This window comes from Narcine bancroftii, chromosome 4, assembly GCF_036971445.1.
Source record: "Narcine bancroftii isolate sNarBan1 chromosome 4, sNarBan1.hap1, whole genome shotgun sequence".
Lineage (NCBI taxonomy): Eukaryota > Metazoa > Chordata > Chondrichthyes > Torpediniformes > Narcinidae > Narcine > Narcine bancroftii.
Window position 1 is genome coordinate 226,450,530 of NC_091472.1, and position 27,822 is coordinate 226,478,351.

The following is a 27,822-nucleotide window of genomic DNA, read 5'->3' on the forward strand; positions in this document are numbered from 1 at the left end:
GCCTCCACCACTACTCAATGCCATGCAAACTTTGTACACTTTCCCAGTTTTCTCTCTGTAGCCCTTGACCCCTTTCACCATAAAGGCCAAACCAACTCCTTTTTGAATATATCTAACAGATCAGCCCCAAGAACATTTTGTGGTTGGGAGTTCCACAAGTTCACAACCCTCTGAGTGAAGAGGTAACTTTTCATCTCAGTTCTAAATGGTCTCCTCCTTATCCATAGATTGCAACCCCCTGTTCTGGACTTCACCAACAATGGGCATGTTCTTGTTGCATCCAAACTGTCAGAGTTGTGTACATCTCTGTCAGACCCCCATCTCGTTCTTCTTGGAACTTAGCAGATTGAAACATATCACGTGTGGCAACCTAGTCATGTACTGAAATGTCCATGACCACTTTTGAATCTTCCTGTGTTCACTCAGGCAGGGTGTAGTGGGCAGCAATGACCCTTGGGTGCTCCCAGGGCACTCACATTCCATTCTGCATCCCATTGCCAATTGGCATTACTCAATTCAACATCCTCTGCTGCTTCGCTGGGCAGGCCGTGAAAGGTTCATTGCCTACTTGGTGGACCAAGGCTCAAGTTGTCAAGCCAGCAACCTTCTGGCCTAAGGTGAATCAGGAAGAATAAGGAGCAAGGCATCCATGCAGATGATCACATTGCTTGGCTTGGAACAATGAAGGACTGTATTATGGAGATGTATGATCCTCGGAGTGGGGGAAGAGAGAGAAGATTTCCACAAGTGAAAGAATCTCGCATAAAGGGACATATTTTCAAGATAAAGGAATCAATCATTTAAAACTGAGTCACTTAGATGGGTGGTGTATCTGTGGAATTTACTGCTAGAGAGTTATGGAGGCCACCTGATGGGAAGTATTTAAAGTGAAGGTAGATGAATGAAAGAAAGGTCAGGGGATCAAGGGCATTGGGAATCTGGTGCAAAGGGAGAGAGGAGTCTCTGGGTAAATCAGCCATCAGCATGTTTTAGGGCAGGGCAGGCTTGATGATCAGAGTGACCTCCTCCTTCCCCTGTTCCCTTGTGTTCTTGCGAGTTTCTTTGTGAGAACCCGCAGGATATGGAGGAGACAACAGGGTCTGTTCTACAACGATTAATGAGAGGCACACAGGAAACTGTAGAGAGTGGAATCTGGGGCAACAATCTGCTGAAGGAGCTCAGTGGGCTGAGCAGCATCAGACAGGGGGAGAGGTGGGAATTGTGAAGGTTTCCAGCCCGAAACTTTGACCTTTCCTCCACCAGGGTGCATTTATGACCACGACCTAACTGAATCCTACTCAGACTGATAAAACCAAGGAAATTCTGCTGATATCATCTTCTTTCTAGATCACCGCTACCCTTTGCGTGAGGAAGGGGTTCCTTGCCAATACATGCAGTTTAGGTTGGGCCAGAGTTAAGGCTGAGAGGAGATTCCTAAAGATGTCTGATTTGGAGGGCTTGGGTTCTCAGGAGAGATTGGGTAGGCAGGGTCTGTTTGGGAATGAATGAGTGTACTGTCATACATGAGTCTAAGGTACATTTGCACCAAAGTTCTGACACTGCAGTCACGTGGGTCTACGAAAATAGTTTATAGTAGATTTCCCAGGAGTGAAGAAGAGTGAGAGGTGATTCAATGGAGGTAGATGGCATTATGACAGGCATAGAACAGTGAGAGAGGCAGAGCCCACATCCAATGACTATTGGTTTAAGATGAGAGGAAGGAGGTCGAAAGAGGAATCAGAGGAGTAAATGTTTCCTGTAAAGAGTGGCTGGGGTCTGGAATGAGCTGCCAGAGGAGGTGGTGGAGGCAGGGGGAGTCACAACATTTAACAGGAGCGAGTCAGGGACTTTAATAAGCAGGGCAACCAAGGTTATCGGATTAATGCCAGCATTCAGGATTAGTGTAAACGGACAGGAATGCCGACGTAGACATGATGGGCCAAACGGCCTTTTTCTGTGCTAGACAGCACTGTATTCATGTACATCCTCGCTCTAGTTTATAGTGTATGCCCTCCATAACCAGGGAGATAGTTTTCCCTATAGCTATTTTAAACATGACATTCTGGCCTGAAACATTAACTGTATTTTCTCTCTCTGCAGATGCTGCCTGACTTGCTGAGTATTTCTGCTTTTATTTCAGATTTACAGCATCCGTCCACTTTTGTGCATGGGCACAGCTGTACACCCACGCTCCACAGAATTGTATGACAGTTGATCTCGCGCAGCCCCTGCAGTTTAACCCCTTTAGTCCCCCTGCTCTTGATGGATTCTCAAGAGGGAATAAAACAGCGTTGCCTTGGTGTTTGTCAGCATCCAGCAGCCATACCACACCCCCAGCTTCAAAGACAACAGCGCAGACAATTCCCCAGTAAAGAGGGAGGAGGACAATCAATAGTTCCTGTTTCTTACCAATTGACTCTTTGCCTCCACAGATGTTTTTAATGAAAGGCAGCTCCTGGGCAATGAACTTGTGGTAGGAGTGACAGCTTGAGAGGTCAACCAGGCGTAGTATCACAAAACGGCCCTGGAGATGGGATGGAGATAATCAGAGAGGCAGTCTGGAGTAGGATCTCATGTACCACCAGCTAAGGACCAGCGATGAGCACTGTTAATGAAGTTGGGGCAAAGAACGAGCAACCAATCACCTTCCGGGAACTGGCACAACAATTTTTCTAAGAGGCCAGAAGACGCTTGGGCACGCTTTATGTCCCACTGCTGTTAATGGGAAGTCAGGAGGGAGAAAGAGGCGAGGAAATGCTCACCCTCCCACAAAGGGCAGCAGTCACTTTCCTCAGCTTGGGTTTATTTAGGTAACCCCTATGTGAGAGGAAGGGGAGAGTGTCTATGTTCCTGCAAATGGCCCGTGTACCGGTTTTCCATAACAGCTATGTCTTAACTTTTAAATTTAGATGTTTACATTTTAGTTTAGACATACAGCACAGTACAGTCCATTTCATCCCACGAGTCAGTGCCACCCAATTTATACCTAATTAATCTACACCCTTGGTAAGTTTTGAACGGGGGAAACTGAAGCCCCTGGGGAAAACCCACACAGACACAGGCAGAACGTACAAACAGATAGTGTGGGATTTGAACCCCGGTCCTGATTGCTGGCGCTAACCACTATGCCACCCATGCCATCTTCTGCACGAGCTTTAGAAATAAATTGTGTTTGGAGTTTTTTTTTGCTTTTCTCACATAGATATTGGGAAATTGATACTTTTCACATTCCGGGGAGTGGGGTGTGGTGTGTGTAAGGGGATAGAGGGTGGAATGTGTGTGTATGGGGGGGATAGAGGGTGGAATGTGTGTGTAAGGGGGTAGAGGGTGGAATGTGTGTGTGTATAAGGGGATAGAGGGTGGAATGTGTGTGTGTATAAGGGGATAGAGGGTGGAATGTGTGTGTGTATAAGGGGATAGAGGGTGGAGTGTGTGTGTGTGTGTGTGTGTGTGTGTGTGTGTGTGTGTGTGTGTGTGTGTAAGGGGATAGAGGGTGGAATGTGTGTGTATGGGGGGGATAGAGGGTGGAATGTGTGTGTAAGGGGGTAGAGGGTGGAATGTGTGTGTGTATAAGGGGATAGAGGGTGGAATGTGTGTGTGTATAAGGGGATAGAGGGTGGAATGTGTGTGTGTATAAGGGGATAGAGGGTGGAGTGTGTGTGTGTGTGTGTGTGTGTGTGTGTGTGTAAGGGGATAGAGGGTGGAATGTGTGTGTGTAAGGGGATAGAGGGTGGAATGTGTGTGTGTAAGGGGATAGAGGGTGGAGTGTGTGTGTGTGTGTGTGTGTGTGTGTGTGTGTGTGTGTAAGGGGATAGAGGGTGGAATGTGTGTGTGTAAGGGGATAGAGGGTGGAATGTGTGTGTGTAAGGGGATAGAGGGTGGAATGTGTATGTGTGCAAGGGTTAGAGAGTGGAATGTGTGTGTGTAAGGGGATAGAAGATGGAGTGTGTGTGTAAGGGGATAGAGGGTGGAATGTGTGTGTGTGAGGGGGGATAGAGGGTGGAGTGTGTGTGTGTAAGGGGATAGAGGGTGGAGTGTGTGTGTAAGGGGATAGAGGGTGGTGTGTGTGTAAGGGGATAGAGGGTGGTGTGTATGTCAGGCTGGGACTCCTCCTTCATTTCTTTCAGGGTGACGATGCTCTATTGTCATACACTGCACGATGCATGGATGCACCAAAATTCTCAGTTGTTGAATCCATACACCAAGTACAATTCTGTAGTGTAAATAAAATTACCCCAATACGACAAGATGGAAAGAGAGAGGATAAATATAAGAGGAGAGAAAATTAAATATTGACTGTTGTGCAAAATAGTGCTGAGATCTTTCGGTGCTCTCGCAGCAGAGCCCGAGACTTGATGATGAGTGTGGTTCGATAATTTTAATGGGGCTCGGGAACTAGGGAACGAGTGGCCGCAGGTCAGGTCAGCACAGCAAGACGGCACGGTTAGTGTAGTGGCTATCAGCGTTTGAATCCTGTGCAGTATGTAAGGAGTTTTTATGTTTTCTCTGTGATCGGCGTGGGTTTTCCTTGGAAGCTCTGATTTATTTCCATCCTCCAAATCGTACCAAGGTGGTAAGTTAATTAAGTGTAACTGGGTGGTGCGAGGATCATGGGCCAGAAAGGGTATTCTACCATGTTGTAAATCAGTTGTTCTCAACCTTTTTCTTTTCCACTCATATACCACTTTAAGTAATCCCTATGCCATCGGTGCTCTGTGATTAGTAAGGGTTTTCTTAAGGTGGTATGTGAGAGGAAAGGGAAGGTTGAGAATCACAGCTCTAGACCCATTTGTTACTGAACTATTTTGCTTGATAAAAATTGTCATTTGACCCATTTCCTTTGGAGTTATGAAACCGTGAGCATAACGAATCAATTAGGTCAGATTAAAACAGTGGCTTTCAAACTTTTTCTTCCCAACCACATACCACCTTAAGCAATCCTTTACAAATCACAGAGCACCAATGCCATAAGGAATACTTAAAGTGGTATGTGAGTGGAAAGAAAAAGTTGAGAAACACTGGTGTAAATAAATAAAATAATTTAAATGTTATTGTCGGAAGAACAAAACAACCATGAGAACAGCTGCAGAGTGGTTCAGCAGGTAGTACCAGTGCCTCACAGAATCAGGGACTCAGATCTGATCCCAACCTCTGCCTGTGTAGAGTTTGCAGGTTCTCCCAGTGACTGCTGGGATCTCTCTGGGCCCTCTGGTTTTAAATAAATTTAGACATACAGCATGGTAACAAGGCCCTTCTGGCCCATGAGCCTGTGCCGCCTAATTACACCCAAATGGCCTACAAACCCCTGTATGTTTTTGGAGGGTGGGAGGAAACTGGAGCAAACCCATGCAGACACATGGAGAACATACAAACTCTTTACAGACAGCGCTGGAATCAAACTGGGTCACTGACGCTGTAATGTGCTGCCCCAGAGGTTTCCACCCACCTCCTGAAGATGTGCGGGTGGGGAGGTTAATTAGTTGGCTGCTGAAAGTTTTCCTCGGGGTGTAGGAGAGGGCTAGAAACCAGAGGGAGCTGATCGGAATGTGGGAAGCATAAAAATACTAGACTGCATAGGTTGAAAGTGAAAGGGGCAAAGTACGAAGATCTATGAGAAACATTATTTTACAGTTATAGGTAATGGCATCGTATCTGTTTCCCCCACCTCCAATATAATGCAGGGGAGGTGGGGGGAGGGGGAACAGTTACGACACCATGTTTAAGAGGCATGAAGACGGACAAGTGAACAGGAAGGGAGTGGAGGCACAAGGACCATGCACAGGTAGATGGGATTCATTCAATGTGGCATCATTCTTGTCACAAGCACAGCCAAAGGGCGTGCTCCTGCCCTACATTCCCCTACATAGTTCGTGGTGTGAGTGAATGGCTGATAGTCAGAATGGATGCAGGGGGCTGAAGGGTTGCTTTCCCTGCCCACTCCACCATCGACTCTCTGAACCTCTGTCCCTTGAATTAAGTACGAGTACACCAACACGGGCGCACCAACATGGGTACAGTAACACGTATACACCAACACAGGCTCACTGACATGGGTTTACCGACACCAACTGACACAGGCACACCAACATGGGTATACCGATACATATACACCAACACGGGTATACCATCATAAGTATATGAACATGGATAATCCACTTCCATGGAGGGAAGTGCTTTACTCTATGATACTAGTTGCTATTTTAGTGAATTGGATTTGGTACATTTGACTCAACTGTACAAGGGGGAACTTGCTGAGGATGGGAATGGAAAATCACTCCACAGTGACAAGACAAATGTGTGTGAACTATTGATATGAGGGTAGATTGAAGGGTTAGAACCTTCAAGTTGCTGAGACTCCATATTTCAGAAGACCCATTTGAAATGTACGGGGGTTGTATTGGGTTAATTGGGTGTAAATGGGCAGCAAGGGCTCGTGGGCCGAAAGGGCCTGTTACCATGCTGCAAGTCTATTAATCAAACCTATCAGGCTCCTGAACCTCCCCTTGTTACACCGATCAAGGACTGCTCTGACACCACAATGATTTCAGTCATTTTTTTTCTTACACGAAGATCATTGTGAATATTTATTAGCTATTTTTGTGTATTTATTGCCTTTTTTAATTCAATTAGTTGTTTTGTAATTTTTTTTAGAGTACCTGTTCAGTTGCAGCAGGTAAGAATTTCTAAGCATTTGTACATTGTACAATGCATATGATAATAAACTTATTATCGTTAGCCTTTGGAAAAATTCAATCACAATGATTCAAAGCTTTGAAATCATTATTGTCATTGATCTAGTCTTTTGAACCTCATTTTGAGCCCCGATGCATGAACTGTATTTTAATTTCCCATGGGCAATTCATGAACCAAAATGAAATGGGAGAAAAAGGCAGGTTGAAGGATTCACACTAGGCTGTGGGCTGCTGGAAATTGGCTCATGGGAACCAGTATCAGAACCGGGATCCGAGAGGGTACCAAAGGCAAGAAGGGCTTCCTAAACAAATCGGAGGTTTGGATCTGGAGCTCGGGTTGCCGAGGGTTTTTAAGTGAAGTCAATGCGGCTGCAGAAGCTGCGGGAGTGCTAGAAGCGAATCCGCAGACAATCTCTTTTGCTTATTGTTAGGGGCCCCAGGTAATGCTTGTGGTGACTCTTAGTTTGTTCTTCAACAAACAGAAGTTAAAGTACGTAACGTACATTACATTTTTATGGATTATTACATGACAACTTTGGATATCTAATCATGAATAAAACATCCAAAACCACTCGACACAACTGCATGTGCATCCTGTGAACTCAACATATCCCAGCACCAGCCCAAGTCTTAAAATCTCACTTTGGTTACAAAAATGAGGTTGTCCACGTCATGTGGAATGACCTGGCCGTAGAGAAACTCTTCTGTTGTCGAGTAGTCAGAGAGGACCTCAATGGAACTGTCAGGCAGTGATTGCAGAAGTTTGAGTGATCTGGAAGAATGAATGAAGTTACATCAAAGTTAAACTGAAAAGAAGAATGGGCCAGATATTCAGGAGGGGTCCACCCGTGATGATCAGCCAAGTCCTCTCCTAAACTGGAGAGGACCTTTAAATATTGTAACCCTGACCTGTCGCACCCCTGACACACTCTCTTCACCCTTTTCCAGTCAAGAAGACTGAAGAGTCTGAAAGTGCACACCAAAAATCATTTCTGCCCCACATTCATTAGGCTCCTGAATGATCCTCACAGCAGTGCTACCACCCTGCCCTCACTCGATGCTAATTAATATTCCTTTTCATTGTAATTATATACAGATAGTCCATGACTTATGATGGTCCGACATACAATGGTTCAAATTCTTAGAGTACTTCAAATTTTGACTAGGCTAGGCTATGATGTACAGTGTCTCCCCACAGCACTGTATCTCACTACCCCGCACACTGATCTCACTACCCCGTTCTCTCCTGACAGCCCCGTGTCAGTCCCCACACTGATCCCACTGCCCCACTCTCTCTCGACAGCCTGTGTCAGCCCCCACACTGATCCCACTGCCCTGCTCTCTCTCAACAGCCCCACATCAGCCCCCACATTAATCCCGCTTCCCAGCTCTCTCCCGACAGCCCTGTGTCAGTCCCCACTGCCCTTCCTTGATTTACAATATTTTCTACTTATGATGGAAGTACCAGAATGTAATCCCATCATAAGTTGAGGATGGCCTGTAATATGCAAATCATTACACGGCTGACTGAATGCTAGAGACAACTTGCTAATCAGCTCACAAGAACCCTTCTTGCAATACTCAGTGTTTAGTGGGAAATAGACTGAAACTTGGGGTTTAGAACCCAATATCACACCCTGCAAATTCCAATCCCACAAACTTTCCACAAAAAAAAAGGAAACATGAAGCTGAGAAGATCTGATTCCACAATTTTTGAGACCTTGTGGGTAGTTCATGGAATCAGCTCAATAAATGGGTGTCAAATGACCCATCAATTTTGTGTGAGCTCCTTGAAAGAGCAGCCCAATCAGTTTCACTCATCTCTTCCTTCCTCAAATTTCCCTGTTCATTCCCCTTTGTGAATGAAAATCAAAGAAACTGTAAATCTGAATTTTAAAAAAATCAGAAAAATGCTGGAATAAAACTCAGCGGGTCAGGCAGTGGCTGTGGGAAGAGTAACGGTTTGTGTACACAGTTCATACCCGAGACATTGGCAGATTCGGATTCCCTCCTTGCCTCTCAGCCAAATCAATTTCTACTACTCCTGTATCACTGCAGGTCCCAGTGCTCTCCTCCCAACACTCACCGGTGTACTGAGTTATCTTCTCCTTTTGTTCCCATCCTCTCCCCGGCTGCTTCTATCTGTCCATCCTCTCCTCCCTGAGAGGTTCCATCCATCATCTACTGACCTCAGAGCCACCCTCCCATCTGGTTCCATCGGTTCATCACTTCCCCCTCTAACTGTTCTAACTATAACCTACCAGCTTCTGTCCTATCCCCTCCCCCTCCATCTGTCTATCATACCCTCCCCGTCCTGGTTCCCTCTGTCCATCATACCCTCCCTCTCCCAGTTCCACTCATTACCTCCTAGCCTCCATTGCCCCCATCTGCCCTCTTCTATAATACTCGGACCATCACTCCTCTTCTGATGATGGCACCTGTGCTCAATGAATGGCAGACTCTGGGGGAGCAGTGGACTGGTGTAGGGTGGCAGAAAAAAGGAAAACACCCTTTTCCCACCTCCCCCTGTTGAAAGGAAGCTGAGGAGATGACCCTACAGGACAGTGACCACAGCAACAGCTCAACGAGGGGTTCAGAGGTGGAGAGACCCACACAAGCTGAGGGCGACTTGCAGTCAGGGGACCCACACAGACTGCGAGCTGCTGGAGACTGGCTCAGTGGAACCAGGGATAAGACCTGGGATTCAAGAGGGTGCTGAGGGCAAGAAGGGGTCACAAAGGGCCTTGGGCGCTGAAGGCCTCCTAATCACGTTGGAGGTTTGGATCTGGAGCTTCAGTTGCTGATGGATTCAACAAGAATCTGTATGGCAGGCACTTCAGGAGCATTGGAGGCGAATGCACAGACACTCAGTGACTCTGAAGGGACACTATTTTGCTTCTCTTTCTCTCATACTGTAAAGGGTGCTGGGCAACACTAAAGGTGACTCTTTGTCTGCCTTATGGCAGGCAGAACGCAATTTTGTGCAATATTACATGACAATAAAGGAATCGTCCCCCTTAGTGATGAACGCAGGGTCTCACTAAAACATTGACACACTTGTTAGGTCCACAGTGCTATTGCATCCTCTGACATCCTGCTTTTCTTTTTTTTTTAAATTTTTTTATTTTTCACACCATAAATCACGTTAGCCATGATATACACTTTTTCTTTTTCACACATATACAGTGACATCCTGCTTTTCTTATGTAAAAATCTGACTGTATCCTCCGTCATTTACCCAACCCCCACCCACCCTCATCTCTCTTGCTGAATGCCTTAAACTGGTGTCCAGTGATTGCAGACTTCCTGGCATTCGGAATATTTCTCCTCATTCAATCCTTCGTTTCACTTGGTTCATCAACTGCAATAACAGTCATAGAGAGATATAGCACAGATGGCCCTCCGGCCCATCAACTCTGTGGTGACCACCTATTTACTTTAATCTTACATGAATACCATTTTTCTCACATTCCAATCAATTCTCCTCACCTGCCATCATCTACCCACTCACCTACACACCAGGGTCATTTCATAGCGACCTACCCCTATAGGATGTGGCAGGAAACCGGAGCTCCCGGCGGAAGGATACATGCAAATTCCATGCAGACTATGCCCAAGGTCAAGATCAAACCTGGGTGAAGCAGCAGCTTTCACATGAACAGCTTTTCATCTCATTTTCAAACCACCTCAGAATGGACCGCTAAGGAAATGTTACACCACCCATGTTTTTGTTAAAGTGGAGGAAACTACAGAGGTCCGTACCCAAGAATGGCACCCATGCTCGGCAGCCCAGATCTGGGGACTGTGGACCGGCACAGGACACCAGAGAAGGTGAACACCCCGACCAAGGAGGAGGAGCCTGGGAAAGGATTCTACAGGGTTGGAGACCACAGCAATGGATCAGTCAGTGGCCAGAGGCCAATGGACTCACACCAGGCTGCTGTAGTCTGGCTCGTGGGAACCAGGGATCAAAACCCATGAGGGTGCCGATGACAAGCAGGGCTCCCAAAGGGCTTCGGGTACTGACATCTTCCGGGAGTTCAGAACCAAGAGCCCAGGATCACCGCTGGAATGGACAGGCTGCCAGCAGCTGCCGAGGTTACAGGAGTGCAGGAGGCGAATCCACAGGCACTCAGTGTCTCTGAAGGGTCTCTCACTTGTTCTCCTTCTCTCCTTGGCAGGAGTGGTATCTCATGTATCTTAATGCACTAATAAAAGTAAACACATTCTGTGTATTTATGTACAAGACCTGAACCTTTGATTTTCAGCTTTCAGAAAAAAAATTGGTTTAAAAAAAAAAGCTTCTATTTAAAGATGGGGAAATGGCTTTACCTGAAAAATATAAAGCGATGGTGTGCTTCCTCCAACAGCACCTGGTCAAGTTTATTTGCAAAGAAGTCCTCTCTGTCTACAACCAGCAGCTCTGTATCCTCCACACAGACAGCGGTGAAGTTCCTTCGCAGGCCCTTCAACACGGGAATCTCCTGCAGTAGGGAGGCAATTGGCCTCATGAAGGTGCAGGACATGAAGCAAACACCAGACCTCTGAGGTATACAGACCACACCAGTGATGTTAGCAGCAGGAGTTCCCTCTCTGCGTGATGTTCAGGGACACACCCAGAGAATTCCCTCCCTCCGTGATCTTCAGGGACACTCCCAAAGAAATCCCTCTCTCCATGATGTTCAGGGACACACCCAGAGAATTTCCTCTCTCCGTGATGTTCAGGGACACACCCAGAGAATTCCCTCTCTCCGTGATGTTCAGGGACACTCCAGAGAATTCCCTCCCTCCGTGATCTTCAGGGACACTCCAGAGAATTCCCTCCCTCCGTGATCTTCAGGGACACTCCCAGAGAATTCCCTCTCTCTGTGATATTCAGGGACACACCCAGAGAATTTCCTCTCTCTGTGATGTTCAGGGACACTCCCCGAGAATTCCCTCTCTCCGTGATCTTCAGAGACACTCCCAGAGAATTCACTCTCTCCGTGATGTTCAGGGACACACCCAGAGAACTCCCTCACTCCCTGATGTTAAGGGACACTCCCAGAGAATTCCCTCTCTCCGTGATATTCAGGGACACACCCAGAGAATTCCCTCTCTCCGTGATCTTCAGGGACACACCCAGAGAATTCCCTCTCTCCGTGATGTTCAGGGACACTCCCAGAGAATTCCCTCTCTCCGTGATGTTCAGGGACACACCCAGAGAATTCCCTCTCTCTGTGATGTTCAGGGACACTCCCAGAGAATTCCCTCTCTCCGTGATCTTCAGGGACACTCCCAGAGAATTCCCTCTCTCCGTGATATTCAGGGACACACCCAGAGAATTTCGTCTCTCTGTGATGTTCAGGGACACTCCCAGAGAATTCCTCTCTCCATGATCTTCAGAGACACTCCAGAGAATTCCCTCTCTCCGCGATGTTCAGGGACACTCCCAGAGAATTCCCTCTCTCCGTGATGTTCAGGGACACACCCAGAGAATTTCCTCTCTCCGTGATGTTTGGGGAGACACCCAGAGAATTACCTGTCTCTGTGATGGCAGGGACACACCCAGAGAATTTCCTCTCTCTGTGATTTTCGAGGAGACACATCTGAAATTCTCTGAAGAAGTGACCAGCATGGTGGATAAAGGAGATGTAGTGAATGTTTTGCATATATATTTTCAGAAGGCCTATGTGGCTTCTTAACAAGATAAGAGAACATGTTTTTACAGAAATCATACTAATGTGGGTAGAGCATTGGCTGATTGGCAGAAAGCAGAGAGTCGCAATACAGGGATCATATTCTGGTTGGCTGCCTGTTATTGATGGTATTCTATAGGGGTCAGTGTTGGGGCCAGCTGTTTTTTCTGTTGTATCTGAATGATTTAGATTGTAGAATTAATGGCTTTGTGGCCAAGTTTGCAAATGCTATCAAGGTATGTGGAGGAGCAGGTAGTGTAGAGGAAACACGGAGGCTGCAGAAAAACTGAGACAGATTAGGACAATGGGCAGAGAGGTGGCAAATGAAATATGTCAGGAAGTATACGGTCATGCACTTTGGTGGAAAATCTAAATACACACACTATATTTTAAATGGGGAGAAAATGAAAAAAAAAAGCCAGATGCAAAGGTACATGGGAGTTCCCATGCAGGATCGCCTGAAGGCAAATTGTATACTGAGACGGTGGTGAAGAAGGCAAATGAAATGCTGGCATTCATTTCAAGAGGAATAGAATATGAGCAGAGATGTGATATTGAGGCCTTATAAGGTACTGGTGAGTTTTGGGCTCCTCATTTAAGGAAAGGATGTGCTGACATTGGAGAGGGTTCAGAGGAGGTTCATTCCAGGAATGAAAGGGTTATCATATGAGGAGTGTTTGACAGCTCTTGGCCTGGACTCATTGGAATTTAGGAGAATGAAGGGTTATATCATTGAAACATTAATAATGTTGAAAGGCAGCGTAGATGTAGTAATGTTGTTTCTCATGGTGGAAAAGTTGAGGACAAGAGAGCACAATTTTAGGATTGAAGGGCATCACTTAGAGAGGCAGAAGAATTTCTTTAGCCAAATGGTGGTAAATCTGTGGAATTTGTTGCCATTGGTGGTTGAGGAGGCCAGGTCATTGGGTGCATTTAAGGCAGATATTGATAGGTTCTTGATTAGCCAGGACATCAAAGATTATGGAGTGAAGGCTGGGCAGTGGGGCTGAGTGGGAAAATGGGTCAGCGCATGATTAAATGGTGGGGCAAACTAGATGGGCTGAATTGCCCATTTCTGTTCCTGTGTGGTACGGCACATCCAGCTAATTCCCGTCCTCCGCACGCTCGGAATACTCACTCCAAATCTGGCGCCCTTCCGCAGGTTAGCTGGTTGTTCTTGTTTAAACGCACTTGCGCCATCCTGGTCAGTGGTAAAGCTCACCCCTCCAGAGTAGATGAAGTAGAAACTGTTTGCAGGGTCACCCTTCCTGATGATCACCCTCCTCCTCCTGAAACTGGGACATGTGCCACAAAATGCATCAATATCTTTGCTTCCCCGATATCCCTCCTTTCCCTCCCCGATATCCCTTGCTGCAGTGCCTTGACTGGGCCCAGTGTGTACAGTCCCCACTGCAGCCTCTAATTTGAACACAGGGCTACAGTATTCCTTGAGCATTTGGAGGCTGGGAGAGTGTGTGGCTGGTGTTTCTTAATACATTAGCTGCTTTTCCTAGGCTGAGGCAGGAGTAGATGGAGTCAATGGAGGAGTAGATGGAGTCACCCTGCAAGAGCATTGAAAGGGGGAAGAGATGGGGAGGGGGAGAGGGGTGGAAGTTAATGATGAGAAGCTCAGAGCTCAGCACCTCATTGGCAGGAGCCTGAACAGCAATGGCGAGGCCCTGAATATAAGAGGGTAGAGTAGCCCCTGGGAACTGAGCTGAGATTCTTTCTCCAACTTGATATTCTATTGGTCAAGCAGCAACATTTACCCCAAACCTGTTAGTGCTCCTCTGCTGAGCATGAGAACAGTTTGGAGGGATGACTGGTGCCAAGGGATACTCCAGGGAGTTTGAGTGGTGGATTATTTACTCTGGTGCTGGATACAAAGTTTGGACACCTACTCATCCATTGCTTCCTGGGACCTGCCTGTCAGAACATCTGGACCTTGCTAGATTAAGTTCAAGCTGCATCTTCCCACTTAATCACTGGATAGTTTCTGAAATAATTTAAGTGCGCCAATCTTTGGGTGGACAAAATGCCAACTTCCACAATGTTGGAACTTAAATATCGTATAATCATAAGGCTTACTTTTAATCATGGTCTTTGCTATCTCACACATATACACACTACCCTCTTTTAATTCCATCTACACTCCCAGTGCCTTGGAAAAGAAGCCAATGTATTAAAAGGCTCCAGCCACATTCTCTACACCTCCACTCCCATCAGGAAGAAGATTCACGAGTGTGAGTGCACACACCACTAGACGCTTGTACTGGACTCTCCTAACTCTTGAAATTCCTCTGTTCCTTTTAAAATAGTCAATAATCAATTTAATAATCTGAGAATTCCCATCTCTAGAAAATTTAATAAGTTGTTTAAGTAAAAAATTTCTTAGCCTACTGAGTCATATTAAGAAGTCCTTGACTCAAATGGTCCCTCCCTTCAATGTCCTTGTGATAGTACAGGTTCTATCACCAATGTGTATATGTACAGATGGTTGTGTAGGATGACTGTGATTGGCCACACCTGATGGTAGGTCTTAAAGGATTGCTCTTAGCCAGACCAGGTCATTCTGGACTGGTCGACCTACTTGTGATATGCTCCAGTCTTTTAGTTAATAAAAGACTTGATTTGGATCAACAAGTCTTTGGTTCTTTTGACACGCATCACAATTTTATTAACTAAAAAATTTTGAAGGGATGGAGCGTATGCTACGGCTGGTGCGCCTCGACATCGACCCACAGTCAGCTGCAACCTCGAATGACTTTAAGCACTGGGTGAGATGCTTCGAAACATACTTACAGCTCTCTGATCCCGCCGTGATAGAGGACAACCGTCGACTACTAATATTGATGACTATGGTGTCCCCAAGAGTCTACCAGAGCGTCCAGGACGTGACCACTTACGCCGCAGCCATGAAGGTGCTGAAAGGGCTCTACGACCGACTGGTGAACAAGGTCTATGCTCGGTACAAACTTGTTACAAGGAGGCAACAGCCCGGTGAGTCCTGTAAAGCTTATATTCAGGCATTAAGGGCAATGGGCAGGGACTGTGCCTGCACAGACAGAACTGCTGCAGATTCCACAGATGATCTCATTTGGGATGCCTATGTGGCCGGGGTTCGATCAAATGAGATGAGGCAGCGCCTACTGGAGCACAGGGAAGAAAACCTAGAGGACATGATCCGGATCGCAGAGACGATGGAGGCTGCGGCCTTAAGTATGGACATGTACTCTTGGGGCTGGACCCCACACTCTGATGTGAGTATAATGCTCTCCCTCTACCCTACTACTGCCGCTTCGCTGCCCAATGCAACCCCAAAGTGTTATTTTTGTGGGAGGAACAAGCACAGCAGGTTCCAGTGCCCGGTGAGAAAAGCCAGGTGCCAGAAGTGCCTTAAAAATGGCTACTTTGCTGTAATCTGTTGCTCCAAATTGGCCACCATCAAACACAGTGCCAGTTTCAAATCATTTCCCTGCACTTTGGGGGGCCTCACGCTCCACTTTCTGTCTGTAACCACTCCACCCCAAAAACTCCTGCCAGCGGCAGCCCGAGACACCTGCCCCCGTGCCCCAGGGCCTCAGCTGTAGTCTCTCCACCCTCTGAGATGCTCCACCAGATCTCACCCCTGGCTGGAAGCCTGTGGCCACCAAAAGCCAGCAATATAGTTATGAACACAGGAAATTTATCACAAGTGAGGTGCGCAGACTGCTGGATGAGGGCATTATCAAATCTAGCTCGAGTCTATTGAGGGCCCAAGTAGTGTTTGTTAAAAACGGGGAGAAGCCGCGGATGGTGGTTGACTACACCCAGACAATCACCCACTTCATGCTCCTGGATGCGTGCCCCCTTCCACGGATCACGGATGTGGTGAATCAGATCACCCAATACCGTGTATTTTCTACCATTGACTTACGTTTGGCCTATTATCAGCTCCCGATCCGCCGAGAAGACCGGCCTATCAAGCGAATGGGCAGCTGTATCAATTCCTCAGGGTACCCTTTGGGGTCACAAATGGTGTCGCGGTCTTTCAGTGGGAAATGGACCGGATGGTGGACCAGAACGGGCTGACTGCTTCTTTCCCGTATCTGGACAATGTCACCATCTGCAGCCATGACACGGAGAATCATGATGCCAACCTTGAGAAATTTTTTCAGACTGCAATTCGGCTGAACTTGACCTACAATTTCGACCTACAATTTCGACTTGGCTCACAATTCTGGGTTGAGTGGTGGAGAACTGGGTGGTCATGCCTGACTTGTCCCCCCCACACCCAGAAGGCACTCAGACACTGCCTGGGTTTTTTCTCCTACTGTGTTTAATGGGTTCCACACTATGCCGACAAGGTACGGCCACTCATCAAGACCACCTCCTTCCCCCTGTCAACTGAAGCCAGAGCGGCCTTCGACTGCATCAAATTGGACATCGCTGCTGCAACGCTGCACGCCATCGACGAGTCCATACTGTTCCAAGTCGAAAGCGATGCATCTGACTTTGCACTGGCAGCCACTTTGAACCAGGCCGGCCGGCTGGTAGCCTTCTTCTCCAGAACACTCCAAGGTCCTGAGAGCCAACACTCCTCTGTCAAGAAGGAGGCCCAGGCCATAGTCGAAGCAGTACGTCGTTGGAGACACTACCTCACTGGCAGGCGCTTTAGGCTGCTGACCGACCAACATGCGGTCTCCTTCACGTTTAGCAATACCCAGCGAGGTAAGATCAAGAATGACAAAATCGCCAGGTGGAGAATCGAGCTCTCCACCTTTAATTATGACATACTGTATCGGCCTGGTAAACTCAACGACCCACCTGATGCGTTCTCCAGGAGGACTTGCGCCAACATACAACTGGACAGGCTGCAGAAACTCCACGAGGAGCTCTGTCATCCAGGGGTCACTAGGTTCGCGCACTTGGTCAAAGCTCGCAACCTGCCTACACGGTCGAGGAGATTCGCTCCATGACCCGAGCCTGCCCGGTGTGCGCTGAGTGCAAGCCCCATTTCTTCCATCCGGCGAACACCCACATCATCAAAGCCACCCACCCCTTTGAGCATTTCAGCATAGACTTCAAGGGGCCCCTACCGTCGACCAACCATAACACCTTCATCCTTACGGCCATCAACGAGTACTCCCGCTTCCCGTTTGCTGTGCCCTGCTCGGACATGACTGCCTCCTCAGTTATAGAGGCCTTGCACAGCATCTTTGCCATCTTCGGGTACCCCAGTTACATCCACCATGACAGGGGTCCTCGTTTATGAGCGCAGAGCTGCGGCAGTACCTTCTGGAGCGTGGTATTGCTTCAAGCAGGACCACCACCTATAACCCACACGGTAATGGGCAAGCCGAAAGAAAGAATGCCACTGTCTGGAAAGCGGTTACGTTTGCCCTCCGGTCCAAAGGTCTCCCCACCTCTCGCTGGCAGGATGTGCTCACTAGTGCTCTACACTCCATCCGTTCCCTCCTATGCACCGTGACCAATGCCACCCCCCATGAAAGGATGTTCTCTTTCCCGAGGAAATCCAAGTCGGGTACAACCATACTGGCATGGCTCATGGTTCCCGGTCCAGTCCTTCTACGACGTCACATCCGGTACTCTAAGAATGACCCTTTGGTTGACCGAGTGACTCTGCTCCATGCGAACCCGCATTATGCCTACGTTGAGTATCCGGACGGATGGGAGGACACAGTCTTGGTAAGGGACCTAGTCCAAGCTGGATCAGGCGCAGCAGTGCCTTTCACCCAACCTCCCCCTATTCCTTCTCCCCCATGTGCTTGAACAGAGGGACCAGCACCACCCCACCAGCTCAGGCTAGACTTTCAACAATGCCGTTGGGGAATTGAGCAAAGCAGTGGCCGCACCCTATGGGCCTGCCGGTGACACGACTCTGGCGACCCCAATCCCGGTGCCATGGCGGTCCTCCCCCTATTCCTTCTCCCCCAGGTCATGTGCTTGAACAGAGGGACCAGCACCACCTCACCAGCTCTGGCCAGACTGTTGACAACGCTGTTGGGGAATTGAGCGAAGCAGTGGCCGCACCCTATGGGCCTGCCGGGGACACGACTCTGGCAACCCCAATCCCAGTGTCACAGCGGTCACACCGGATGGTCAGACCCCCTGACCGGTACAGCCCCTAACCTCCATTCACCCTGGGGTCGGTTCTCAAAGAAGAGGTGAATGTGATAGTACAGATTCTATCACCAATGTGTATATGTACATATGTACAGATGGTAGTGTAGGATGACTGTGATTGGCTGAGAGCATAGCCACACCTACTGGCAGGTCTTAAAGAATTGCTCCTAGCCAGACCAGGTCATTCTGGACTGGTCGACCTACTCGTGATATGCTCCAGTCTTTTAGTTAATAAAAGCCTTGGTTTGGATCAACAAGTCTTTGGTTCTTTCGACTCGCATTACAGTCCTTAATTGGACATGTTAATATTACTAAGATGAATATCCTGCAAAAATTTACATACATTTTTCACGCTGTACCAGTTTTTGTTCCCAAATCCTCTCTTGATTCTTTGGACTCTCTTATATCTTCCTTCATATGGAATAATAAGCTTCCCTGTCTTTAAAAAAAACCTTCCTTCAAAATATTAGGAAAAATGGAGGCTTGGCATTATCTAATTTTAGATTTTATCTGATATGTTTTTTTTTTGGATTCATCATAAAGTTATTTAAGGGGCTTCAGGTTGGATTAATTTAAAAATTAAATCTCCCTTATTTCAATACTTGGAGCACCTTTACTTTTCTCTTCCTCTAGATTATCAGATAATTTTGTTGTCAGACATACATTGAGAATTTGTTTTCAATTCAGGAAACATTTTGGATACCATAGATTATTAGTTACTCCTATCTTAAGTAATTCTTTTTTTCCTCTCTCGGTTCAAGACATTGGTTTTTATCAATGATCTAACTCAGACATTCAATCTTTCTTAAACCTTTTTCTCAACCATAATCTTGCCTCTTTTGAACAATTATCTGCTAAATTTAATAAACCCAGACACAATCTTTTTCATTATTTACAGGTTAGAATTTTTTTGAACTCCTTATCTTTGAGAATTCCTCAGGAATTGGAGTTTAATGTTATAGAGAAAATACATAATTTTCAACCTAACCATAAACAGTGTTGTCTGCCCTATATGGACTACTTTTTCAATCTAAGGATAATTCCCTGGATGGAATTAAAAAGCTGTGGGACAAGATTCCCAACAAATATTTTCTGATACTGCATGGGATTCTATTTTGAGATGTATTCATTCATCTTCTTTGTGCTAGACATTTGCTATTGCAATTTAAAGTAGTACCTCATGCCCACAATTCCAAAACCCAATTGGCTCAATTCTATCCGAACTTATCTTCTAAATGCGATAAATGTAAAACTAGTTCATTGTATCATATGTTTTGGTTATGTCTTTCTCTTCTCAATTATTGGGAAGGTGTATCTTTTGCTGCAGCAGCGCTATCAAAGAAAGAGATGTCTACCAAGGTGAATGTAAAACAAACACTGACTTTACTGGTTTGAATTTCCCATGTGTACGTGCTGGCCCACCCACTTATGGTGATGTACCCTCTGACTTCCGGAAGTGATGTCATCGCATCAGTGTGTCCCTCTCCGGCTGGCTGGCCGCTATGCGGAAGTGGAGGGTTCCTTAGCCCACACGTGGAGCTAGGCGGGGGCTCCTTCTCAGCAGTGAAGGGGAGCCCGCGCCATCTTTGACCGGCCGCGTGTTGCGGTGATTTGGCTCATTTACTCACGTGGTCGCTCGGCCTGCAACAAAGGCATATTTCATTCACTATCTTTAGTTCTTAATTTGGCCCCATCTCCTTTTATTGCTTTATTGGAATGTGGGCCCAATTATCTGAGATTGAATTCTTCACAATTCCATGTGGTAGCTTTTGCCTCTCTGATTGTCAGAAGGGCCACACTAATGAAAGGGAAAGATGCTGTCCCTGCCACTCACAATAAATAGCTGCCTGGCACGATCACTTAATTGTCTTTAGAAAAAATTAGATGTTCCACTACTGTAATGATTAATTTATGGGGTTTTTTCTTAATTATTTCCCAAATTTGTAAGCTTAATTAATTTTTGATTCTTGACCTCATTGCTTATTTTTCTTTTCATTTTCAGATAGTGGACTATGTATTTGGCCAACATCCTCTGGTAGAGGGTCAAATTTGTAAAATATTTAATTTCTTTTTTCTTTTCACATGTATTTTTTTAATGTAACGTAGGTTTTGACATTACTCTTATTGTATCATATAAATGTGATTATTGTTCTATTCATGTTTATTTACCCATGTAGCATTTGCTAAAAGAAATTAATAAAAATATTGAAAAAGAACAGTTTCTTTCCTGTCGTTATCAGACTCCTGAATGAACCCACACCAGTAAAAATTATGTTGCCTTTGGTCCATACCAAATGGTCCCTGTAACTCTGCACTGGGTCTTACTGGCTGTACTATGTATGAGATGTCCAACTGGACTACTCGCTCAACAAACTCGATCACTTCGCCTTGGTACATATGACATCGGACTTGAACTTAAATTGATCCAAGACTGGATCAGAAGACTATGGGACATTAAGGGGCAAGGACGGGGCAGGAGGCTGTGGACAAGTAATCTGTTCGTGTTTTATCTCTGCCACCAAATATATTTACCCGTTTCCTTGAGGTGTAGCTGGAAATTCTCAGACAAGTGACTCGACTAATTTAGAGAACGGAAGTTACAAAGCTGTATTTAAGTTGACACGATAATTACTGAGCTCTGGTACACAGAGTGAGGGCAACAAAGCCCTCTACCCTGACAGAGCTCAAACCCTTGTCCATTCCCTTGGTCAATGTTTCATACCTACCATTCATATCTCATTATCTTTGCCAGCAGAAGCTGGTAGGACTTGCTGTAGTGTCTGAAGCTCAACAAAGATCTCAGTGCAACCAGAAGTAATTCCAGCTCTTCCATCGATCTGCACTCAGGTACTTTCATGGTTATCTGAATCTCTCGGTTGGACAGGTTATCCTGTGGATTATAAATAAATAAAACAGTGACAATATATCCTCAGATGCTTGCACTCTGACAGGCAATGATGCACAAAATTAGGAGGCTTTGGACAATGTGATCCACCACTTAACATGAAGGAAAGCTACATGGTTTCTCAGCACACTTCATCTCATGAGCCAGAGCAGTTCAGGAAGCTAGCTCATCTCTACTTTCTGGGGGGGAAAAAGTCTGGTGGCCCACTGGCAAAGCAGATAGAGCCATTGGCTCTTGGTGCCAGAGACCCGGGTTCAATCCTGACCTCTGGCTTTGCCTGTGTGGAGACTGCACATTCTCATTGTGACCACATGGGTTTCTCCCACACAACATCCCAAAGACATGCGGGTCCAGTGGGTTAAATTTTCCCTCATGTATCAGGGAGAGAGTGAAGTGTGCAGAAAGTAGGGGATTACTGTAGGATTAGTATAACTGGGTGACTGATGCCTGCCATGGACTTGGTGGGCCGAAAGGCCTATCTCTATGCTTAATTTCTCTACGACTCTAGAATGCCGTAGTTCATGAACTCAGTATATTCCACAGCACCATCAGCGAGGTGATAAAAGTTCAGGCAACCTGCTCTTAAAGCGATGACTTGGGAGATGAATACTGGCCCAGGCCTCCAGGAGCAACTGCCCTAGTCTCTTCAAAAGAGTACTCTGGAACCTTGTATTCCCACAAATAGAGCAGGTGGGGTATTGAGCTTAACATCTCATCCAAAAGGCAACACCAACAATGACACCACCTTGTAAAGCAACAGTTCAGAGATGGTCAACTTCACTGTGCAAACTGTCCTACCCCCGAGCCAGAAGTCACATCAACTGAGCCTCATGGTTGTGAGAGACTTAAGTGGCAACTGGATCCTTGACTTGCTCACTGGAAGATCAATCAGTGCAACTCCTCATTGAGAATCAAAACAAATGCACTTCAAGTTTGCCATGTTGGTGTTGAAATAAATGTTTTGTTTAAAAAAAAAGGGGTGGAAACATAAAATTTAGACCACTGGATAAACACTGAAATGAGCAAATGGAAATTACAAGGTCAACTTGATGATCTGTTCACCAATTTAAACCTACCCACCTATCATTTTGTTCCTACTTGGAAAAGATTCTGGTTTGAGGTCGGTAGGTTTCACTGCCATTCTAACCAAATATTCACTGCCTGAATGTTCCCTCCTTTGTTCTGCTCTCTGTTCTCAGTGGGAAGCTGAGGGCCCCTACTTACACGCTGTGCCTTGAAGTAGTGAAGGTCAAAGGCTGCTTTGCTGCTTTCTCTCTGCTCCTGTGGGGATACAAGTGGACCACAGTTAACCCTTTCACAGCCATGAGGAAGCCTGAGAGGGAAGAACTGAGAGCACCATGTGGGGAGGAAAGAACAAGAGGACTAAACGCCAAATCAGAGTTCAGGTCGACTGATAGTACAGATTCTATAACCAATGTGTATATGTACATATGTGCAGATGGTAGTGTAGGATGACTGTGATTGGCTGAGAGTGTAGACACATCTACTGGCAGGTCTTAAAGGATTGCTCCTAGCCAGACCAGGTCATTCTGGACTGGTCGACCTACTTGTGATATGCTCCAGTCTTTTAGTTAATAAAAGACTTGGTTTGGATCAACAAGTCTTTGGTTCTTTTGAGAAGCATTACAATTTTATTAACTGAAATAAATTTTGAAGGGATGGAGCGTATGCTATGGCTGGAACGCCTCGACATTGACCCACAGTCAGCTACAGCCTCGAATGACTTTAAGCACTGGGTGAGATGCTTCGAAACACTTACAGCTCTCTGATCCCGCCGTGATAGAGGACAGCCATCGGCTAATAATATTGATGACTGTGGCGTCCCCGAGAGTCTACCAGAGTGTCCAGGACACAACCACTTACGCCGCAGCCATGAAGGTGCTGAAAGGGCTGTACGAGCGACCAGTGAACAGGGTCTATGCTCAGTACAAACTTGTTACAAGGAGGCAAAAGCCTGGTGATTCCTGTAAAGCTTATATTCAGGCACTAAGGGCAATGGGCAGGGCCTGGGCCTGCACAGACAGAACTGCTGCGGAGACCACAGACGATCTCATTCGGGATGCCTATACGGCCGGGGTTTGATCGAATAAGGTGAGGCAGCATCTGCTAGAGCACAGGGGAGAAAACCTAGAGGATGTGATCCGGATCGCAGAGTCGATGGAGGCTGCGGTCTTAAGTATGGACATGTACTCTTGGGGCTGGACCCCACACACTGATGTGAGTAGGATGCCCTCCCTCTCCCACTACGCTGCCCGATGCAACCCCGAAGTGTTATTTCTGCGGGAAGAACAAGCACAGCAGGTCCCAGTGCCCGGCAAGAAAAGCCAGGTGCCAGAAGTGCCTTAAAAATGGCCACTTTGCTGCAGTCTGTCACTCCAAAATGGCAGCTGTCAAACATAACGTCTTGTGTGAAGCCAAATTGCCACTCCCCATTTCAAACACTTCTTCCTCAGAGCTCTTGTCCAATGAGAACAAGGACCCCACTGCACGGCATCGCCTGACGTCATGGGGCAGATGCCGAGCACGGAAGGTACAACCCACCCTCGCCGCAATGACATTCCCTAACGTCCAACCAGGCCCCAGCTCCGACCTCAACACTCCATCTGCTCCCTCCTACGCACCGCGACCAATGCCACCCCCATGAAAGGATGTTCTCTTTCCTGAGGAAATCAGAGTTTGGTACAACCATACCGGCATGGCTCACGGTTCCCGGTCCAGTCCTTTTACGATGCCACGTCCAGTACTCTAAGAATGACCCTTTGGTTGACCGAGTGACTCTGCTCCATGCGAACCCGCATTATGCCTACGTTGAGTACCCGGACGGACGGGAGGACACAGTCTCGGTAAGGGACCTAGCCCAAGCTGGATCAGGCGCAGCAGTGCCTTTCACCCAACCTCCCCCTATTCCTTCTCCCCCATGTGCTTGAACAGAGGGACCAGCACCACCCCACCAGCTCAGGCTAGACTGTCAACAACGCCGTTGGGGAATTGAGCAAAGCAGTGGCCGCATCCTATGGGCCTGCCGGTGACACGACTCTGGCGACCCCAATCCCGGTGCCACGGCGGTCCTCCCCCTATTCCTTCTCCCCCAGGTCATGTGCTTGAACAGAGGGACCAGCACCACCCCACCAGCTCTGGCCAGACTGTCGACAACGCTGTTGGGGAATTGAGCGAAGCAGTGGCCGCACCCTATGGGCCTGCCGGCGACACGACTCCGGCGACCCCAATCCCAGTGTCACAGCGGTCACACCGGATGGTCAGACCCCCTGACCGGTACAGCCCCTAACCTCCATTCACCCTGGGGTCGGTTCTCAAAGAAGAGGTGAATGTGATAGTACAGATTCTATCACCAATGTGTACATGTACATATGTACAGATGGTAGTGTAGGATGACTGTGATTGGCTGAGAGCGTAGACACATCTACTGGCAGGTCTTAAAGGATTGCTCCTAGCCAGACCAAGTCATTCTGGACTGGTCGATCTACTTGTGATATGCTCCAGTCTTTTAGTTAATAAAAGCCTTGGTTTGGATCAACAAGTCTTTGGTTCTTTCGACGCACATTACAAGAGGGCTAAGCACCAAATCAGAGTTCAAGTCGACAAGTTCAAGTTTATTATCATCTGACTGTACATGTACCACGTGATGAAGCAGTGCTTCTTCAGACCATGGGGAACACACAACGTAATGAACGCATAAAGATGCAAGTTAAAATAAATATAAATATTTTGGATGATTTACTCATTACAGGATACCATTTATTAATCTCACAGCCTGTGGGAAGAAGTTATTTTCCAGCCTGGTGGTACTGATTTTGATGTTCTTCTACCTGCTTCTAGATGGTAAGGGGTCAAAGGTACTGTGTGCTGGATGGGAAGGGTCCTCGATAATTCTTTGCAAGCTATTTAAACAATGCTCCCGGCAAATGTCGACAAAAGGGGAAAGGGAGACCCCAGTGATCTTCTGTATTGATTTCTGGTCCAATGCTTTGCTGCTACTGTCCCACACAATGATGCAGCCAGACAGGGTAGGCAGAGACAAGCTGGGCCAAAATGGTGTACGTTGAAGAGGACTGTGATCTATGTGGTGGCGATGATTTGTTCTCAGTACAGTGTCCATGATTCAAGTAAATTTAAATTTCAATACAAAAAAATGTTGGAGAATCTCAGCAGGTCCCACAGTGTCCATAGGAGGCAAAAATATATAATCAAGATTTCAAGCGTGAACCCTTCCTCAATTCAGCAAGGGTTAGGGGAAGCGAGAGGTTGGGCAGTGTCTTTTTTCCAGGGTGGTGGTAGCAAACACCAAAGGACAACTCTACAAATTGAAGGGAGGGATGTTTAAGGGAAGTCATCAGAGGTAAGTTTTTTTCCCTATCCAGATCCACCTCTTGGTCAACAGGAACCAATGTGTGAGAGAGAGAAAGAGAGGGGGTGGGAGTGAGAAGGGGAGGGAAGGAGAGGGGGGAAGGAAGGAGAGGGGTGGGAGTGGCGGAAGGGGGAGAGGGAAGGAGATGGGGTGAGAGATTCCCAGGAGACTGTTTTCTGGGTTTACCAGGTAGACCCAAGGGTCACCCACAAGACCTAAGGTGAGGTGGGCTAATGGTTGACACTGGAGTAAATTTTCATTTACTCTGAAGAAAGAAGCTTTCTTGGTTGCAACAAGCCTTGAATGAAATGTTCAAATCACTCTCCTGGATCTTCTCAGATTTTCAATTTTCTTCGTGACCCCAACGTAGGTGTGTTAGAGGGTGAAATAGAAACAAAATGCATCAGGGAAAAGGTTCAGGAGCCCCACTGCCATCAGATTCCTGGAATAATCAATAAACTATAGACACAGCCTTACTTTTCATGGACTATTTTTACTTTTTAAATTAATAAGTAATGTTGTAAGATGTTTATAATATGAATGTTTGCTCTATGATGCTGTGCAAAACACGAATTTCATGACTTGTTCATGACAATAAATCCTGATTCTAATTCAGGAAATGCTTGATGGATCGGGCAGCATCTGTGAGGAACAGAGCCAACATCCCAGATGGAAGCCACTTCACCAGAACTGGGAGGGAGAAAACAATTTTAATTTGCAGAGGATGGAGCAAGGGGATAAGATGGATAGGTCAATGGGAACAGATAGGATGAGATGAGGATTAAGATACACAAGAAATAGCAGCAAGAGTCTTTGGTCTTCATGATTTGTATATATTACTTGCATGAAGAAGTGGAGGGGTGGGTCAGTAAGTTTGCAGATGAATCAAAGTTTGGAGGTGTTGTAGACAGTGTAGAAGGTTGTAGTCGGTTACAACAGGAATATAGGCAGGAAGCAGAGTTGGCCAGAGAAGTGGCAGATAGAGTTCAATCCAAGATAGTGTGAAGGGATGCATTTTGAAAGGTTGAACTACAAGGCAGAGAACAGGGTTAATGGCACTATTCTTAACAGTGTGGAGAAATAGAAAGACGCTGGCATCCAGGTCCATAGATCCCAAGTTATTAGTGTGGTTAAGAAGGTGCTGACTTACATTAGTTGGGGGATTGAATTCAAGAGCTGTGAATAATGTTGCCATTCCATTAAACTCTGGTTAGATCACACTTGTGGAATATTATGTTCAGTTCTAGGCACCTCATTAAAGGAAGGATGTAGATGGTTTGGAGAAGGTTGAAAGGAGATTTACCAGTGTATTGTCTGGATAGGAGAACGCCATATGAAGGTTGACGCCTGGGGTTTTATCCCTGGACCAATGAGAGGTGACTTAATAGAGGAATATAAAACCTTATGAGGGCCCTAGATGGGGTACTGCCAGCACATTTTTTACTGGGGCAACAATAGAAAATACCAGAGGACCTCTATTTATGGTGAGTGGAGGAAAATTTAGAGGAGATGCTAGAGGCAAGTTTTTTTAAAAAATACACAGAGTAGTGAGCGGCTAGAATGCATTGCTGGGAATGGTGGTGGAGGTTGGTACAATGGGGCATTCAGAAGGCTTAGGCATATGGATGTAAGAAAAATAGAGGGTTATAGGTGTGGGATAAGGAAGGGTGAGATTGTTGTGGAGTTGGTTTACATGTGTCAGCACAACATTGTGGGCAGAAGAGCCTGAAATGAGCAGTAATATTGTATATTCTGGTCTGTCGAGCCTCCTCCACCATTCAAAGAAATCTGGCTGTGGGCTCAGCTCCACCTATCTGCCTTTTCCCCATCAGTCTTATTTTCCCTACTCTGAAAAAAATCTAACTGTATCTTAAATATATTAAATGAACCTGCCTCTCCTGCTTCCTTTGGACAGAGTAATCCACAGGTTCACCACCAACTCCCCTCCCCCCCCACCCCACTCCATCTCTCATCCTGTCCATTGTATCCCCGAACATATGCAAGCACCAGCTATTCAAAGAATTCAACCATTTA

General features: G+C 46.5%; 1 protein-coding gene across 8 annotated transcripts in view; it reads right to left on the reverse strand.

Moving 5' to 3' along the window:
• Positions 1-27,822, reverse strand: part of LOC138761659 (cyclic nucleotide-binding domain-containing protein 2-like) — a 68,292-nt gene that overhangs the window by 18,612 nt on the left and 21,858 nt on the right. For all 8 annotated transcript variants that reach the window (XM_069934192.1, XM_069934194.1, XM_069934187.1 and 5 more), the window contains 6 exons: positions 22,626-22,682; positions 21,223-21,386; positions 13,509-13,665; positions 11,025-11,176; positions 7,335-7,464; positions 2,410-2,524 (listed from right to left, as the gene is read on the reverse strand). In XM_069934192.1, coding sequence (XP_069790293.1) covers positions 2,410-2,524; positions 7,335-7,464; positions 11,025-11,176; positions 13,509-13,665; positions 21,223-21,386; positions 22,626-22,682 — 775 coding nt within the window. The remainder of the gene's footprint in view (positions 1-2,409; positions 2,525-7,334; positions 7,465-11,024; positions 11,177-13,508; positions 13,666-21,222; positions 21,387-22,625; positions 22,683-27,822) is intronic.